The sequence below is a fragment of the Asterias amurensis genome, chromosome 18 (genome assembly GCF_032118995.1).
Source record: "Asterias amurensis chromosome 18, ASM3211899v1".
NCBI lineage: Eukaryota > Metazoa > Echinodermata > Asteroidea > Forcipulatida > Asteriidae > Asterias > Asterias amurensis.
This window is the reverse complement of record NC_092665.1, coordinates 15,995,247-16,013,546: the sequence shown is the minus strand read 5'-3', so window position 1 is coordinate 16,013,546 and position 18,300 is coordinate 15,995,247. Positions and strand designations below refer to the sequence as shown.

Sequence of the window (18,300 nt, the reverse complement as noted above, 5' to 3'; positions counted from 1 at the left end):
TGACCTTGGGTCTTAATAAACTAGACTTGACTTGACCTAGAAGATTTTATATCAACAAAATATTGTTTACAGGTTGAAAAAGTATAACACGGTAATGTACTATGGGTTGTGACTTGGGGAAACCTATATTGGCTTAATTTATTTAAATGAGGCACATCCTTTATGTAACCATGGATGTAACAGGAACGAAGAGGGAACCTCAGGATAGGAGACTGGGGGTACAGATGACCCAAGTCTAAGGGGTAGAGGATGTGACCTTGGACATTTTCAAATCCACGGCTTCGGCTTGGGATTCGGCTTCAGACTGTCCGCAAAGCTAGACTTGATGACGGCATTATGCCGTTCATGCAACAGTCACAGTCCCGTAACTACACCGCGCTTAATCAATTACCGACTTAATTTCAAGACTAAGGCCGTGATTCGAAAAGGGCATTATACGTCCAGTAAACTGAGGGCGCTGTTCGATTTATTTGTGTAGCTTTTGAACCGCCCTTTGGGTGTACTTTTTATTATTTGTCAAAGTCCCTAGTTGTGTAATGTTTTACTTCTATGTTTTATGCCTCACTCGTTGTACTCTGAAAATAATTTTGCTCGTTTAAATTGTTTTCCAACTACATAGTATTGCGTCTATACTACCGAACGCTGACCTTCATGACGTCACAATCTAAGGCCCTTCCCTACCAACCATCTGCGCATGATCCGAATAATACAATTCACCACTTGCGATTATTGACTTTGAGATTTGAACATAAGCTGTCATCACAATATATCAAATAATGTTCAAATAAACACGAGGCTTGCTTTGAACAGCTTCCTTGAACCGGACCGGAAGCAAAAACTCCGAGACCGACCTTGGGGCGTGGAGGTCATGGTGGTCTGATTTGATTGTGGTGTGCAAAAAGGAGGCAGTGTACAGTTTGATCATAGGACTGTCCTTCATCATTGTGGAATAGTGCGTAGTACATTCCAGGCATAATAAGCCAAGCATGTACCAATAGAGATCGTATTTGTGCCATTGGTTTCACTTATTAGGTCAAGGCAGCCCACGAGGGTTAGCGCTAGCAGAATGCAGCAGGTCTGACACATAGACCACACTTATTGAAACAACACTGCCGAGAGTTCGCCCCACAGACCATTTTTATTTTTGGTGTGTGTCGGGATGATGAAGGTGACTTCCTTTTTCTTACATGGATGATCTGCAAACCAACACTACACCACAACCAGTACTGTATCACGAGACATGCATTATTATAATTAGGAAAAGACGGGAAAACCAAGGAATAAATTATGGTAAATAAACCATGAATGTGGACATGAGTGTTCTTGACAACTGGTGACAACTTACGTTCACGTTCCTTTGATGGATGGAGCTACTGTGAGTTGGAACGTATAAAGGTAAGATGTTGGTGAATATTTGTAGTGCTTTTTACCACAAATCCTTCATTATTATTTTGCACTATCCATCTTCGCCTGCTCTCTCTGTTTTAGGGAAAGTAGGGTTTTAAATTACCACTGCTGTTTTGTTTTTGTTGTTGTTTTTTGTTTGTTGGTTTGTTTGTTCATATAAGGCAAGGACTTGCTCTATGGTTTGTTGTTGTGTGTTTTCGTTTTAGGTGACGATATGTATCTTACTGCTTCGTCGCCAATGAAAATCACAGACAAAAAAATTAACAAGTGTGCGAATGGTCATGGCTTCAGAGTCTTCCTATACCATACGTGAACTTCAATATTAAAAAAAGATATATAAAGAAGTTATGGTGAATTTTCGGGAAATTACCCAAATTGGAAACTCACAAGAAACATCAGCGTATCGAGGAAACGGTTAACGACAATACATCAAGGACTTTGGTTTCCGTTTGTAAACAAACACTTAGAGAAATTCAAGATAAAATTGAGGGAAACACAAAGGGGAAAACCATTTAAAATGTTTTTATGTAGGAGTTTTCTCTGCGTATATATTCGTATGTGCATATGTGTTCAAACTCTGACATCGTAAAAAATACAATCTGTAGTAGGCCTAAACATAACTAAAGCCATTGATCCAAACCCAAAGAAAACCCACAAAGCTCAGCATTGTATTAAGAAATAGAGTCTGTGACCTGCAGTGAATGCCCCACCTCAATTGCAGTATTTTTGTTAACATAGAAATGTAAGTTCGGCACTATTGTGTACACGACAGGCTCTACTTTAAGTGTCAACTATAAAACATATAAAGGCCTGACATAAAAACGAAAGCTATCGCGGGATTGTGTTTTATGACAATGGAATGTACATTTACTTTTGCGATTACTCAACGGGGATTACCGAAATATTTATGAGACTCATTGGTTTCGTTAACGACCGTGGACACTATTAGTAATTGTCAAAGACCAGTCTTCTCACTTGGTGTATCTCAACATATGCATAAAATAACAAACCTGTGAAAGTTTGAGCTCAATTGGTAGTCGAAGTTGCGAAATATGAATGAAATAAAAAAACACCCTTGTCACACGAAGTTGTGTGCTTTCAGATGCTTGATTTCGAGACCTCACATTCGAAACTTGAGGTCTCGAAATCAAATTCGTGGAAAATAACTTCTTTCTCGAAAACTACCGTACGTCACTTCAGAGGGAGCCGTTTCTCACAATGTTTTATACCATCAACCTCTCCCCATTACTCGTTACAAAGTAAGGTTTTATGCTAATAATTATTTTGAGTAATTACCAATAGTGTCCACTGCCTTTAACAGTAATCTTTAAGCTGTCCGTGCCGCGGCTTAGTTATGAGTGGGCGTCCACCGATCAGCCCAACATTCTCCAAGTAGGTTTGACAACATAAATAATTGAAATTTTTCTTTAGAATGAAAGTTCTTTGAGGAGATATTATGTGAATTAAAGAACCAGCACCTGATTTCACAAAACGCTAGGATTAATCCTATCTCGAGTTAAAATGAGTAACTCGTCCTATAACCATGTCCTAACTTAGGATGGGTTCAATTTGCGTCCTAACGTCTAAGGATACGGAACTTAAAGGAACACGTTGCCTTGGATCGGTCCAGTTGGTCTTTAAAAAGCGTTTATAACCGTTTGTTATAAAATGCATACGGTTAGAAAGATGTTTTAAAAGTAGAATACAATGATCTACACAAATTTGCACCGAAATGGCGTGGTTTTCCTTTTACTGTGCGAACTAACACGGTCGGTCATTTTTGGGAGTCAACAATTTGACCCCCATAAATGGCCGACCGTGTTAGTGACGAGGTAAAAGGAAAACCGTACAATTTCGAGGCATGTTTGTGTGGATTATTGTATTCTACTTTTACAGCATCTTTCTACCCATATGCATTTTATAACAAACGGTTACAAACGATTTTCAAAGACCAACTGGACCGATGTTCCTTTAACTCGTCCAAAGTCATAAGATTAAACATACCGTAAGGATCATTGTAGTTTTATGCGGCATGGCGTACCCCACCCCTCCCCTCATATCATGTCCTCGTTGTGTTACGGATATCTCAGGAAGTCTTTAGAAGTACCACACCCCTTAAAATCTTCTGAAGAGTTTCTACAAGAAAAATAAAATAGTTTTAAAATGCGTTTAATGAATTAAAATAATCGATGAAAATCAGGCTATGCGACTTTAAATTGCATGTAAAACAAACGTCTCATGTGACAATGCCGTACTGCAGGACTTGTTCATATGAGTCAAAGAGTAAATGTTAGGCATAAACTATTAAAGGCAGTGGACACTATTGGTAATTACTCAAAATAATAATTAGCATAAAACCTTACTTGGTAACGAGTAATGGGGAGAGGTTGATGGTATAAAACATTGTTAGAAACGGCTCCCTCTGAAGTGCCATAGTTTTCGAGAAAGAAGTAATTTTCCACGAATTTGATTTCGAGACCTCAGATTTAGAACTTGAGTCTCGACATCAACCATCTAAACGCACACAACTTCGTGTGACAAGGGTGTTTTTGTCTTTCATTATTATCTCGCAAGTTCGATGGCCGATTGAACTCAAATTTTCAAAGGTTTGTTATTTTATGCATATGTTGAGATACACCAACTGTGAAGGCTAGTCTTTGACAATTACCAATAGTGTCCACTGCCTTTAACTTAATATTTTAAAAGGCTAAAGGTCTAACAATTGGAAACGCCCTCTACTGTTTACCCTCTGTGTGATATTATTTCATGATTTTAATCATACTTTAAAAGGATAAAGGTCGTACATTCGGACACGCCCTCTACTGTTTACCCTCTGCGATATGTCATGATTTTAATCATAAGAATACATGAAACTGAAGGGTTTCAAGTCTCGGTTGGTGTTTAACATTCATTTGGTGAGCTATATGTTTCGTCAGCCCAAATCGAAACAGGGAAACTAATTGCTGATCTAAAAAAACACAGTGTGGTTTGCCATTTCGAGTTGGTTTCCTTCAGGCCACTCGTTTCCGTTATCCAGTCCGCATTAGGACTTCAGGAAACTACACTCAGTTCATGCATATTCATATCATCATTAAATTACATTGACATTAGGTTCTTCATGATCAAAATGATAATGCACTCATTATCCAATAGAACGTTGTACTAATAATAAAACCATTCTTATATAGCGCGCGTATCACCGTGAGGTCCCATGATGCGCTGTACTTGTGAAAGCAGGGAAAATGTTAAGCCTGAAACTCACATTTTGAATGATTGAAAATGCCTTTTGATTTTATACTCTTTCAGAGAGAAAATTGAAACATTATACGAAATACAACAACAAAAGTATTTGTTTGCGCATCTCAAAAAGTAAATTCAATGACTTTCCTGTAGATGTCATCAAATTGTAGGACTGAACAACCTGCGTAGAAAATGTGACATCCTTAGATATTTTTATTGGATGTTGACAAAACTCGCATATACAAAGGCATTTGACACCAGTTTAACGTAAGGTGACAGTGTCCCCCCCCCCCCTCCGAACCTTCATGATCCCAAAGTTTAATTCGACCTTCTCTATATATGTGGATGGCAAACAAAGGTTTAAACAGCCTACTATTCATGTCAATATTATTGTCAAACTGAAATTACAATACGAAACAAGTGTTAACTAAAATACACAAAGCGGTTCACCATGACAATCCTAGTCATGCAGAAACCGTATTAAAATGTCACCTTGACACTTAGAGAAAACTAGAGTAACAAAACATTTGTGGCAAAATTAAATGCGTTGCCATTCAGTTATTCACAGTTGACTTCTCGCATTGTACTCACACGCCTACACATACAGTGTGTTTCATACACGCCTGCATGTATCATTTAAAGTTGACATTGAGCCGGACTATGCATGCACTGAAGCATGGGCAGTTCTGAACCAAGGATTTTGAAATAACAAAAGAGTGTGTTTTACACTCTGATACGGTGTAAACTTTTTTTTTTTCGTGTAAATGATAAAATGCACAATCGGAATTTGCATTAGGTGTGCTCACTACATACCACATAGTCAGTGTCCATCGAGGGAACTTTTGGTTCCGTTTGGGGTTTTTACTTTTGGGCTGAAGCTCTAAAAGTAAAAGATTAAACAAATCGTAAGTTACCGATACAATATAAAAATCTAAATTCCAAGAAATCTTGTGTAAAAGCACAAAATTAAGAGTATCGTGAAAATAGCACATAATTCACAGTTATTGGCAAACATAATTATTTTTTGTTCAACATTTTTTATTTATTTTTTGTTTACAGAACTTGAAGTGAATCAAGACGAAAGTAAATAGGTACGGTGGCCATTAGCGGACAATCCAAACTTGGCAATCATGGCGTCTGCCGTGACCTTTTGTGCATATGCTGTGCAGCTAACGATACTTATGACCTATCTGAGCTTCCGTACTGTACACTCCGCCTTAACAGTGACCGTTGTTAATATCACAGCGTATAGCGCCACCATACGATGGGAATTGGGCATCCCGCAATCCTCTAATCTGACTGGATTTAGTCTCACCAACTCAGGTGACTTCGCAATGAACATGATTGAAGACATTCACAATGTTTCATCGAGAATGTACAGCCTGCAAGATTTGGACGACTTGAGAGGCTACAACGCATGTGTGGCGACCCTTGTCCCTGCACCGGAAGTACCGGAAGTTGGCTGTGCTAAATTCTCAACACCAATGGGTTCGACCACATCTCTTGCCATCGTAGCGGGCTTATTCCTCCTTATCTGCTTGGTGACGTTCGCCATTTTGGATTTCGTGGTCTCAAAGAGTCGAAACAGGGTGTTGGCCCACAAGCGAACGGAGCTCCTTGAGCAAGGCTGGCAGACCTTCCAGAGACACTCAAAGAAGAAAGGCAAGGCCCGAAAGAAGAAGAATGCCTCTGGTAGACCCATCTCTAGCGCCCCCTACGATGAGCCAGATGGTGAGGAGCCACAACCAATGGACGCAGATTTGTCAAATAATATTTAAGCAAACAAATATTGGCCCAACAAAGGTGTAAACATAAACACTGGTACTTCTGTGCAATGGTACCTCTAAAGCCAGAACTTAAATAGAGAAAGTTGCTTGCTGTATGTTGCATAAACATGGATAGAGATGATCAAATTACAATGCACGAGAAGAGGTCTGAGACAGCAAAATGCATTTTAAGCTGAGATTTAAAAGTACTATGGAACTTGTCATTAACAAGTTATTTTAAGATTTACGGTCATTACCCATATATTTTAACAGAGCTGACTGTTTGAAACCTTTTCGTCACATACATGTTGGCTAAATTTCGCTATAGCTGCTGACTAATACACGCACAAGAATGTATCTGATACGCAGTGCATGTTATCAGTACTTGACACCTTTTAATGGCTGCATAAACAAAAACATTTATTTATATCATACAATTAGGTTAAAATAGTTGAAAGTTTTTTATAGTAAAATAAATTCATACTCATGAACAATGACACAGAGACTATATTTGTTTTGATACGCATTGTTATCCATTAGAGAATTTGTGTACATGTAGTCACATTGGTTGGGAGGCGAGGAAACTAGCAAAAACACACGAAAATCAAAGAGGTGGGACATCATTTTATGCATCATCAAAATCTATGTATGGATATTCTTTTGAATATTATAATTGTGCAGAGTTTCGTGGTTCGTTGAGTTTAAGTGGGTGGTTGAAGTGACAACAGCCTTTTATCCTTTTGATCATCATCAGCGCATGGATATAGTATTTTAACTTCAACTATTGCCACTATTAAACTCGGTTCCATTGTGTGCTGTCTTTTACCTTCCAAACATAGATTTTCTTGTGAATTATTGTGTATGATTTATAGTTCGCTAAATATCGTGGCGACAACAAAATTTTATCCTTTTTGAATTGAATGCATGATTTATAACTTTAGTTCTTCTCACGTAACTAGTATGGTCAAAGCGTGAGGCCAGTAACTGATTTAACACGTACACCATGTAGTTTTTGTCAATCACAATCTATTACCCTTTGAACTAAAATCAGAAAAATTATTAAGCTTGCTTGTTACATAAAATTAAATTGAAGATGGTGCCCTAATTGGTTTTTGCAATCGGAGTTTGACTCAAGATTGACGTATTGGACTTCACACTACGTTAATTTAAAGTGGTTTAGGAAGTGCAATTCCGATCATGCTTCAAGACAAACAAGGTTTTCTCAAGACATACAAATTTAGGCTGCAATGGACTTTATATACAATCGATTTGGAGACATTCTCTATAAGGCCCCTTTTCGAAACCACGGTTTCGGCTTTGGATTCGGCTTCGGGCTCCGTCTTCTCGTCTGATGTCCTGAGCACGTACGCAAAGCACGCGCAATAAATTGCAAAAAACAACCGCGGGGCCAATCTAGCCTGAGCCGACTCTGGAGCCGAAGCCATGGATTCTAAAAGGACCTTAATAAAGTTTAAAACAACTATCACCCGAACTTAAAACTTTATCAGTTCACTGCAAAAAAAAGGAGTCCACAAACTTTAATACATGGATGGATGATTTTCATTTTAGAATATTGCTATATCTCTGTCTTTGATTGGACTTTTCGGCTTCTCCTTGTCATCTTTGTTACCCTGCTCGCTAGGGGGCTGTTCATCGTTTACACCTGCCCCATCCTCCACAAGCTTCTCAACATCCATAACCATAGGCTTGGGATCGGCAGGGAGACATTTGCTCTTCAAGATTATCATCGTCAGTAAAGTGACAATGATGAAGCCAATCACACCCAACGCTCCGATGAACTTCGTGTTCCATGTGGTGTATTTAGTCCAGAAGGAAACAGAGGCTGCTTCCCCAGTGCTCTGCCCGGTCGAATCGTAGGTGTACACAAGCACGGTGTAGAAGGTCGAGTAGGTCAGCCCGGTGATTGTGTGCGTGTTAGTCGCTACGGTCGAGATGGTCACATTCTCGAGAACGCTGGTGTCTAAGACAACTGAGACGATGTAGCTTGAGGCATTACCGCCGCTGGTTGCTGATGTCCAGGTTAGAGTCGCGGTGTTTGCCGTCTTGGAAGACACTGTAAGATTCGAAGCATATTCCAGGGCTGAGCTCATGGTGATTACAGTTGATAAGACCAGGATCAGCAACCCATAGGAGCGGGTGTTTGGTGAAAGCCTTCCAATTGCCATGGTTACTATTATACCTGGGTTATGTAACCGAAAAAGATGAATTTTGTTTAGTTTCACAATTTAGTGCACAATGGGATGTTTTTGAGGCATTGCATGGTGAGGTTTCAATAAAATTGGTTTGCGGTAACACCATGTGTGTATCTACTTGCCAGGTAGAGTTTGTTCTTTAGAGAACTGTCTTTCTTTATTCTACTACCGCTGAGTAAATTTATCGGATGTTCGGGAGACTTCTCAGTTCTGAAAAGAACTGTCCCCTAGTATGTTAAAAATCAGGACAGTTCTTTTCAGAACTAAGAAGTCTTCTGAACATCCGATAAATCTACTCCGCGGTAGTAGAATCATGTAGAATAAAGAAGACAGTTCTCTAAGAATAAACTCTACATGTTAAGTAGATACACACACCGCAAACCAAATAATATTACTGTGTATTTCTCCACCTAAATGGTTGTACCCCTCCCCCCCCCCCCCTCCTTGGTGTATTCACTTTCACTGTGTTCTCTAGGAATCTGAGGAATTTGTAGACAGAGGGTTTTAGGGGGTACTTTTGAACACGAGAAACGATTGTGTTTTTAAAGCACGGAGGAAGATGCACTGGTACATTTAGAGGGACACCCTGAGTCCCGATCCAGTGTGGTTCAAGTCTCACCCAAGCCTGGAACATGGTGGATGCGGCGAGTCGGCACTGGATGGGCGACCCTGGCTAACGCATATGCCTTCTTCCGTCACCCCCACCTCTAAAGCTTGACACCATCATTGGAGTCGGTAAGCACTCACAATTATTTTAAATTAAACTATGAGGTGAAAGTAAATCTTACCTTAAAATCTTTCAGACAAATCTTGAAAATGAGACAGCGAGATCATCTTCTCTTGGCGGCCATTTTTGTTTCCGGGTTGACGTGAGCAATGAAGGGGAAAGTGCTTGAATAGATACTGTTGCAGGACCACTGGGGTTGTGACATTACAATGCCAGTTCCCCCGATTGTTATGCAAATAGTAGGTCTTTATATCGACCGTTTTTGCTGCACAGTAGCTTTAATATTTATCCATGAGCAGTCAGGTGACTGAATAACAACTGGGCAACGATGTAAACAAATTATTGAGTTACTGGTTTAGAGGTTAGAAGTTGATTTTGGCAAACGAGTACAATGTATTTTGTATATGGACAGTGACTTTATAACATAGAGGTGTGTCGTCAAATTAATAACCAATGCAAGACAAATTTCATTTGAAAAATTCAGATTTAGTATGTAAACCCAGACAGTAGATCTAATGACTTTGTGTTGTCAAAATATCCAACCAATTGACAAGTTGAACCGAATCATTGGTTTTGTAAGTCGACTTGTGATCAATTTAACAGTAATAGTCAATATCGGTTGTTAGAAATATTCTGACAATGTTCAGAAAGTGGGGCATCACATAGATGATGGGCATTGTTAGGGCTGTGTTTTTGGGGGAGGGGTTATAGAACTGCTTATATAAGCGATATCAGACATTAATATCACCAGACTTTTGAAGCTGCACAGGATCGGTCTGGATGCCACAGACGATTTCGAGCTTTTGGAAAAACTATTTTGTCACAATGTATGGAGCCGAGTTTGGCTCGACGAGTATAGTGTCAATATTACATCGGGGCTTTAGGGGGGTTGAAGCCCCATCCAAACTCTCCGTCTTGATCTGGTGCAAACACCGTCTAGGGGTCAGGGATCATCCCGAGGTTCTGCTACACGTTGTTATTCCGTGATAACAAAGACCCAAAGCTGCCAATAAGACCTTCTAAAGCACGGCCAATTTGCTTAAAAGTTTCAGTTGCCCGTCCTTGAAACTTTGCACTTTGATTTGACGAGGTATTCCGATAGCGTGTATATACCGATGTAATTAATTTCAATCTAACAATAGCCAAGCTCAAACTACAAATAGACATTGTTTTATTGGTAAAACTAGCAAACAATACTATCGCAATGAATGCAGTTTTTACGCTATACATAGGGTCAGTGAAGAGAGTTCATGTGTAAGTATGTACATGTACGTACGGGACGGCAACGGGTAAGGTGCAACGGTTCCTCCATGGTTTAACCGAAACATTGATTGAGAAAACTCCAAATTGTTGGTAAGTGTTTATCATCCATGTTACTTTTTATGTTATGTGCTTCATTATGGGTCTTGACAGTGAAGTTGTATTCGGTCAGTGTTGATGGGGGATGGGGGGGGGGGCAAGCATTATGAGCGGAGGGGGGGGGGGGGTCCGACCGTCCCTCCCCTTACGTTGCTGATGATCAAAGTACAATTTACGAAGTTGAAGCTTTGCATTTTGTTTATGATAATCATGTTTAATAGTTAATATAATAATTTCTATGATTGTTGTAAAAAGGACTGGAATGAGTGTACAGTGCTTTTCACACATTGGTGTAGGCCTATTGTTAAAAGTATCTTTAAGGGATAAGGGTTGGCCGTTTCGAACAGTTCGTTTGAAAAAAAAAAACATACAAAGTGGTCTCATTTTATGACAGTTTCCACATAATATATTGTCAAAATTTGTCAACATCCCTTGAAACACACGAATTGATGCTAATCATCGATGTGATAAACAAACTCGATTTCACTCCCAGAGATTTTCCATCAAACTAGTGCGGGTATACCAGCACCTTAATACAGTGCCGTAATACCCCCCCCCCCCCAGCCTATAGTGCAAACGCAAAGTCGTATAAAAACAGAATCAATGCTCTATGACTTGCTGTATCATCCATGTATTGTCATTTAACACAAAATCTCACTAACACAATAATATTGCTTCATTTCAGATGAGCGTCACGGAGTGTTTTTAAGAAGTGTTGTTTCACGATTATATTGAGTCGGTGAGTGACTTGGACAGGATCTCTCAAGATTATTTCTTCCCCTGCTTGAATTGGAAGACGTCATCCTGAGAGAATGAACTTCAAATCTGTCGTTCGATTTGCCGTGATTTCGACCATCGTCATAGGTCTTAGTATAGTTGTTATACATCACTGGCTCAACAATAAAACCTACCTCCTTGATGACAAGATTGTTGCACAGATTGCTGAAAAATATGTTGGTAAGATTGTTATTATCTTAACTAAAATAATTATTTTTTTTGTTCTAAAGTGTATATAAGTGTTAGCCTTTGAGAAAGACTCTGGCATGGTCGACACGTCAGGCCAATAAATTTGTTTATAAATCATTTAAATAAAATTATTTTAAAGGTTTTCCCAGTCATTTTCAGCAAAACTATAACGCTAGACTAGACTGCAAAATGGGTTCTGCTACGTCCAGTAACCACGTGACCAGTGCACTGGTCACGTGGTTCAAACTGCTCCCTCCATGTCGCAACTTTTTCAATACACACGTCTGGGTGTGGCAGCTGAAAAGGGGGCGGACGGATTGGCGTAGTGGTGTCTTGCCTTGCCTTCAACCTCTGGGGCCCCGGTACAAATCCCACCAGGGGCACTGCGTGAATTTGGTTGTCAGTCCCTACCTGACTACGTGGGTTTTCATCATAATGTCTGGGTTTTTCCTCCCACATCTAATAAACTAAAACGTCCTTCCTTGTCTTCTCTCCATTCTTGGCTAGTATAGTGATTAAAATTTTAAATGATTTGGGGTTGAATGATGACAAATTGACTAGATGCTGTTGGACTCGAACCAAAGACCTCCGGATTAACGTGCCGGCGCTCTACCAGCTGAGCTATTCATCCCGAATGGAAATAAGAATAAAACAGCAGATTGGGGAAAAAATGGAAAACAAATGTGATAATATTTTGCTTCTCTCTCACAGGATTGCCCCACGAGGAGGCTTTTGACAGAGTCTACTCTGACCTCATGAAGATGTTTCCGGGTCACATCTTACCACCAGAGGATACCGAGTGGATGTTTGTATGCGCAGGAGGATGGAAAGGTGCAATGCGCATGATCCATGCCTCCGTCACGGAGTATGTGACGTTCTTTGGGACAGCTGTTGATACAGTGGGACATTCAGGTGGGTTGATATGGGGTCATTTGGGGTCAAGGGTTGAGTCTCTAGGTTTTTTTTTAACTTGTTTTTTAGTTGCTTGTGTTTTTTATTGTTAAGACGATTTTCCCGTCAATGGAACTCCACAAAGCTATAGTAACAGTCAATCTCACTCCTACAAACATTGGTTTAACGCCTATGATTATGAATCATGCAGAAATCCATTGTGTTTCAGAAACAAGACGCCAATACTTATTCCAGTCAATGAGACATCACGCTTGGTAGGCTGGGGAGTGAAAGGGGGTCCGCTAAGAACTCAAGATGTAGTGTAAACCGCATGCATCAATTAAAATTCCATTTGTTTGTCCATTTGTTTTTTTACTAGGACGGTACTGGGCCAACATATCCGACACTGTCATGACCGGCACTTTCAGGCAATGGACGGAAGGGACAACACAAAGCCAAGTCTTTATCCCAGGTAAGTAAAATTCAATCACAAATGTCATTCAATTTCCTTCACCCTTCAGGTCTTTAGGGCCGACCCTTTTTTGGGGGGGGGGGGTGGGGGTAGCACAAAACTGACAAAATCGTTGTTTAAGCTTCGGTCCTATTAACACCCTTAAGTGTAAGAATCCATTTATGACGTTAATAAGCCCTGTGGTGGATTTCACAAAGGTAGTCCTAACTTAGGACTAGTCCTAGGCAATGCTAAGAGATAGGACTGGTCCTAAGTTAGGACCAGTAACTCATACTAACTTAGGACTGGTCCTATCTCCTAGCATTGCCTAGGACTAGTCCTAAGTTAGGACTACCTTTGTGAAATCCACCCCGGTCCTTTGACAACTGGCAATGCTTATATTAAAATGCTGTTCATGTACCGAGGGATAAACAACTGATAGCAGTCCCACCCTGTTGGTCTAGAGATAGTACTTCGCCATTCCACGGGCAGCCCGTGAATATTTGCACTGATGAGTCAGGTGTGCCATTTTTCGGCATTACCTCAAATATGCTACCTAGTGAAATGCATTTTTCACAGTTTCTATAATTATAGAGTATGATTTCTATATCGAAAGAATCAGCAACATTTATTCAGAGCTTAGTTGTGTCTCGTCAATGTTGTCGAATTTCTTGAAATTGTGCGACCGAAACAACCTATTTTGTTTCCTATTTCAACAGGTGACACGATACTTCACGCCTGGGGTGATGTTACGATGGTGCAGTGGAGCCAGGGAACATGGATGGTAGAATACGGGCGAGGTTTCATCCCATCCACGATGCCTTTTGCTTTATCAGACACTATCTCAAGTACTCAGGATGTATGGAGCATTGTTAAAGTCGTCAGAATGTACATTAAATTTCTGTCGAATGAAATGCTGTGTTTTGTTAATGAAATGGGCAGTTGATCTTCACGATGTGGGTATTTCATTTGCCTGGTTTACCTTTTCTTGTTGTGGGTATCATTGAGGCTGTTCCTTAAAGGCAGTGGACACTATTGGTAATTACTCAAGATAATTATTAACATAAAACCTTACTTTGTAATGAGTGATGGGGAGAGGTTGGTGAGAAACAGCTCCCTCTGAAGTGGAGTAGTTTTCGAGAAAGGAGTAATTTTCCACGAATTTGATTTCGAGACCTCAAGTTTAGAATTTGCGGTCTCGATATCAAGCATCTGAAAGCACACATCTTCGTGTGACGTCACGGGTGTTTTTTTATTTCATTCATATTTCGCAACTTCGACGACCAATTGAGCTCAAACTTTCACAGGTTTGTTATTTTATGTATATGTTGAGATACACCAAGTGGGAAGACTGGTCTTTGACAATTACCAATAGTGTCCACTGGCTTTAAAGACAGCTCTAAAATGTTAGTCCTATGGATGTCACTCCAATTCATACTGCATTGTGATTTGATACATTTGTAATGACCATTATTCATTATTTATCTGTACGTATGATTGTATGAATCAAAATAAAACAAACAAAACAAACACGGAGCCAGATTAAAGTTACTTCAAGCCTCGTTTTTGGATGCGTGAAAAATACCAGAGAAAGATATTGTACATGGCTGAAGCTTTTTGCATAGTAAATGGCAAGGAACTTGTACAAATGTTACTCATTACTTTGGTGTCTTTTTCTAAAACCTCAAGGTTGGCTCCAGTAACGTCCGTACCAAAAGCCACGCGGAGGAAATCAAAAGTTTCAAATGACTACTGCTTTGTGACGACGTTCGAAACAGCAAATATGTTTTAGGAATAGACCCACTACTGCCGTCCGTTAATATTGAAGTGCGCCCTCTACCGATGCTACATAAAATAACCTTCATGTTAAAACGAACAGCTACAAAATGTACAATGACATGTTCATGAAATGTAAATGCATTTATTGAAAACCAGTAAAAACAAAACAGAAATACAAAAAGCCGAGTGAGAGAAGTGTTGGTTTGCAAAGGAGAAAGTTTCAGTGAATAAATATTTTTTTCTTTAGCATGGTCCATCTTTACATTGGGTTCCATTTCATACAAAGTTTACAATACTTTGAGGAATTCAAAAACCCAAACCCATAATTTCACATCTTAACTCTCATCTTCAAGATGATCTTGCAACTACCTGTCCCCTTCTCCATCTCGAGGAGGAGTGACTCCCAACCCGATATCTCTCCACATCCTTCTATCCTTATTCAGAACCCTCATTCAGAATCCTCTCCCAAAACCCATAACTTCACATCTTAACCCCCATTTTCAAGATGATGTTGCAACTACCTGTCCCCTTCTTCTTCTGAGGAGGAGTGACTCCCAACCCGATATCTCTCCACATCGTCCCCTCCCTCCTCCCCACTCTCATCACTATCCTCCCCCTCTTCTTCCTCTTCCTCCTCCTCTGCTTTGACTCTTTCCTCCTCATCTTCTTCTGGAGGATGTTGCAGCATCTGCTGCGTCTTGTACTCCTCCTTGGCGTGTTTGATGATTTGCTCTTGTCTCAGTCTCTCCACTTCTTGCTCCAGCTCTAGGCAGGCTCGCTCTATCTCATAGTTCTTGCCAACGAGGCCTGTCCAACTGTAAAAAACAAAAATTACAGAGAGCTTGTAATGATGCAAACTCTGTTTCAATCACGTTTTGTATTCTATTATAAAACAAATTTAAAGCCTGGATCATACTTCCTGCAACGAACAATTTGCAACAGTGGAGCTGTACTCAACTCATGTGAACCATTCGCAGTGAAAAAAGCAAGGTGATGTCAAAATTCAAGTATGAACCAGGCTTTAGAAACAACATTTTGCTCTACTTGTAAGGTACACCTTGTACATCTCCTGGATGAGAGGTTTCGATCGGATTGTCTTCAGGAGAAAACCGTTTCTCTTACTTACCTTTCTTCAAGATTCCTCAAGGCTTCGCCAGCACTTTTCTGAAAACAAACGAAAGACACAAAACATTTACGATACAAACAGAACCAAACGCAAGGTTTGTCATTCAGAAGGGATACAGTGCTCTTTTTTAAGGAAGGTTTAGTTCGTACCTGTTTTGTCTTTCTTTGCCAGTTCAGCTCTTGGATGTGTTTGCGAATTTTGGACAGCTGATCCTGTCCTTGCTCGACCATCTTCCCCAGAATGCTGAAAAAATGCAATAGAAAATGGTTTCAATCATAAAATTGATGAAGTTCAAATAAGAAAGGCATAGCAAGCATTCAGTGATCCAGTTGCAATAAAGTCTGGTACAATGACTTGCTTTGTCACCAGGTACCGCCGCTTCAATTTGAATTCCTCAGACTACAGAGACAGATGCTATGTCACTTTCGGCTACACTATAAGAACTTACTCATTGTAACATCTCCAGGCTGAACTGCCGTACTTTGAAAGGAGCTCCAAATTGGCAATTCTGAAAAAGAAAATGGTGTCAGAAATTTTAATCATGATTACAATTATACTTTTTAAAAGGTGTTGGAACAGTTCCCCCTAAACTTAAATGCTTCATAATCTTTCACATTTTACATTCCTGGTTGGAAGACAAGAACCAAGTCCACCAAGAAGATACCTATTATCATATTACAGGCTGGCATAGTTTAAATATAACTCAAAACCACAGTGGATGATATTGAATGGTCAGACAGTAGAAGGGTTGACCGTGCGTTTCCAGATGCACTCACCACATGATATTATATTACAGGTTGGCATAGTTTATCTATCCTTCAACACCCTTAGTTGAGGCTCACCTTTCTGACTGATGTTCTAGCTGGGCCATAGAGTTCTCCACGGACTCATTCCAAGCGAGTACATCATTCTGTCTGCCTGCAGGTGGAGGGGGTAGCTCATATCTGCAGCAATAATTATTCAAATAGCATGATTATTAATACAGTCACAAAATTAAACTGGGGCCACGAAGGTTATCTTTGCCTGATTTTAGCCTTGGTGCCCTTAAAAAGTGTCCCATAGACTTTAAGAGTTTTTAATGGAAGTGCCCTTTGAAAAATGAACATGGCCAGTATCAAGGTATACTTTTAAAACAATTTTTTTTAAACTTTTCTTTATACGTGCTGAAGTGTGTAGATATTTTGTTCTCTCATTTTGACTCTGGTCCAGTAAAATATCTGCCCTAATTGACGCACCAGCGCTCTACAAATTCAGCTAACTAGCCCTATATTTGCTTTCTCTAATCTTATCAACAAAACTTTCCCCAATATTTACACAAACTAAACCGTCAAATCAAATGCTTTGGTGGAATATCAAAATCAAGATCGGCAGGGACAAATCACCTTTTCATGCTGAGGACGTCCATAGGAAGTCTTGATGCCATCCGCTCAAACTCATTCTTAAGGACGTCGGTTTCAAACGGTGTATGATCAATCGCTGGCAAATGCTCCAGATAATTCTTTGTCGGGCGGTAACGTCTTGTTTCTTCCTCGACCAGGGCATAGGCCTGAGGCAAAGAATTATTTGACATGGTTGTAATCAGGTTAAAGATTTCATTGTTAATATAATAAACATCTTGCTTTTATGACCTGCTTTCTTCTGTTTTAAACAGGGAAATTATAATATAGCGAGGGCCCTACCATGGTTTCCATCTGCATGTCACGATGGCCGACTCCCCGAGAAGAAACTAATCGTTGTTTTACAATTGACACACACCAGTGACCATGCGCACTATGTTTGATTCTCAACAGGGATTTGTCTTTCTTTTTTTCCTCCCTTGGCTTGAGGACAAATTGTACGACCTCGCCACCAATTTCTGGCGTTTTTATAAAGGGAAACAAGGGAAGTATTACATGCCCCCAAAAGCCACTATAGTGTGTCAGCCAAATGTACACCGTGTTTTTTTTTAAACGGACATGTGTCGAAAATACACGGATATCGTATACCTAAACTACACAACTCTCAAAACCTATATTTCGACACAGCAAACGAATGGACGAATAAATCTTTACAGATCCAGAGCAGAATGTACAATAATATACTTCTTTTATAAATATGTGAAATATTACCGCTTCTTTTTCTCCTGGTTCGTCGTATCCTTTATCGTGATACGGCAGAGCATCAACTAAAACTTCACCGGCCATTTTGATTTTTGTTTTCTTTCTCCCGGCAAGTAGTCTGGTACCACTTTTACATTCAACTAGTATTTTACCTTGCAAAAGAGTAAATACCAGACTTCTGCAGCCACGCGTAAACAACCTCGTCCTCATGAGCAACTGAACGCCACCACGTCCGTGTAAGTTAACCGTGTGCAGCTAGTTGAGTCCATTAAAACG

General features: G+C 39.9%; 4 protein-coding genes across 6 annotated transcripts; 2 read left to right on the top strand and 2 right to left on the bottom strand.

The window, feature by feature from the left end:
• Positions 1–711: 711 nt before the first annotated feature.
• On the top strand, positions 712–6,432 carry LOC139950499 (uncharacterized). Its single transcript, XM_071949210.1, has 2 exons — positions 712–1,395; positions 5,707–6,432. The coding sequence occupies exon 2, from the start codon at positions 5,778–5,780 to the stop codon at positions 6,423–6,425; it is 648 nt and encodes a 215-aa protein (XP_071805311.1). The 5' UTR covers positions 712–1,395; positions 5,707–5,777; the 3' UTR covers positions 6,426–6,432.
• Positions 6,433–7,962: 1,530 nt separating this feature from the next.
• LOC139950500 (uncharacterized) lies at positions 7,963–9,539 on the bottom strand. The gene is made up of 2 exons (XM_071949211.1): positions 9,415–9,539; positions 7,963–8,613 (listed from the first exon to the last, which is right to left on the bottom strand). The coding sequence occupies exon 2, from the start codon at positions 8,597–8,599 to the stop codon at positions 7,979–7,981; it is 621 nt and encodes a 206-aa protein (XP_071805312.1). The 5' UTR covers positions 8,600–8,613; positions 9,415–9,539; the 3' UTR covers positions 7,963–7,978.
• Positions 9,322–14,550, top strand: LOC139950498 (sigma non-opioid intracellular receptor 1-like). 3 transcript variants are annotated; one of them, XM_071949209.1, is made up of 5 exons: positions 9,322–9,361; positions 11,398–11,669; positions 12,390–12,590; positions 12,949–13,041; positions 13,740–14,550. In XM_071949209.1, the coding sequence occupies exons 2-5, from the start codon at positions 11,525–11,527 to the stop codon at positions 13,964–13,966; spliced, it is 666 nt and encodes a 221-aa protein (XP_071805310.1). In that variant the 5' UTR covers positions 9,322–9,361; positions 11,398–11,524; the 3' UTR covers positions 13,967–14,550. The 3 variants fall into 3 exon arrangements, with proteins under 3 accessions (XP_071805310.1, XP_071805309.1, XP_071805308.1); XM_071949208.1 differs by lacking the exon at positions 9,322–9,361 and adding an exon at positions 10,116–10,706; XM_071949207.1 differs by lacking the exon at positions 9,322–9,361 and having other exon boundaries at positions 11,324–11,669.
• A 371-nt stretch (positions 14,551–14,921) lies between these two features.
• Positions 14,922–18,138, bottom strand: LOC139950497 (pre-mRNA-splicing factor SPF27-like). Its single transcript, XM_071949204.1, has 7 exons — positions 18,034–18,138; positions 17,308–17,471; positions 16,768–16,869; positions 16,374–16,433; positions 16,075–16,168; positions 15,926–15,963; positions 14,922–15,614 (listed from the first exon to the last, which is right to left on the bottom strand). The coding sequence occupies exons 1-7, from the start codon at positions 18,106–18,108 to the stop codon at positions 15,317–15,319; spliced, it is 831 nt and encodes a 276-aa protein (XP_071805305.1). The 5' UTR covers positions 18,109–18,138; the 3' UTR covers positions 14,922–15,316.
• Between the last annotated feature and the right edge of the window lie 162 nt (positions 18,139–18,300).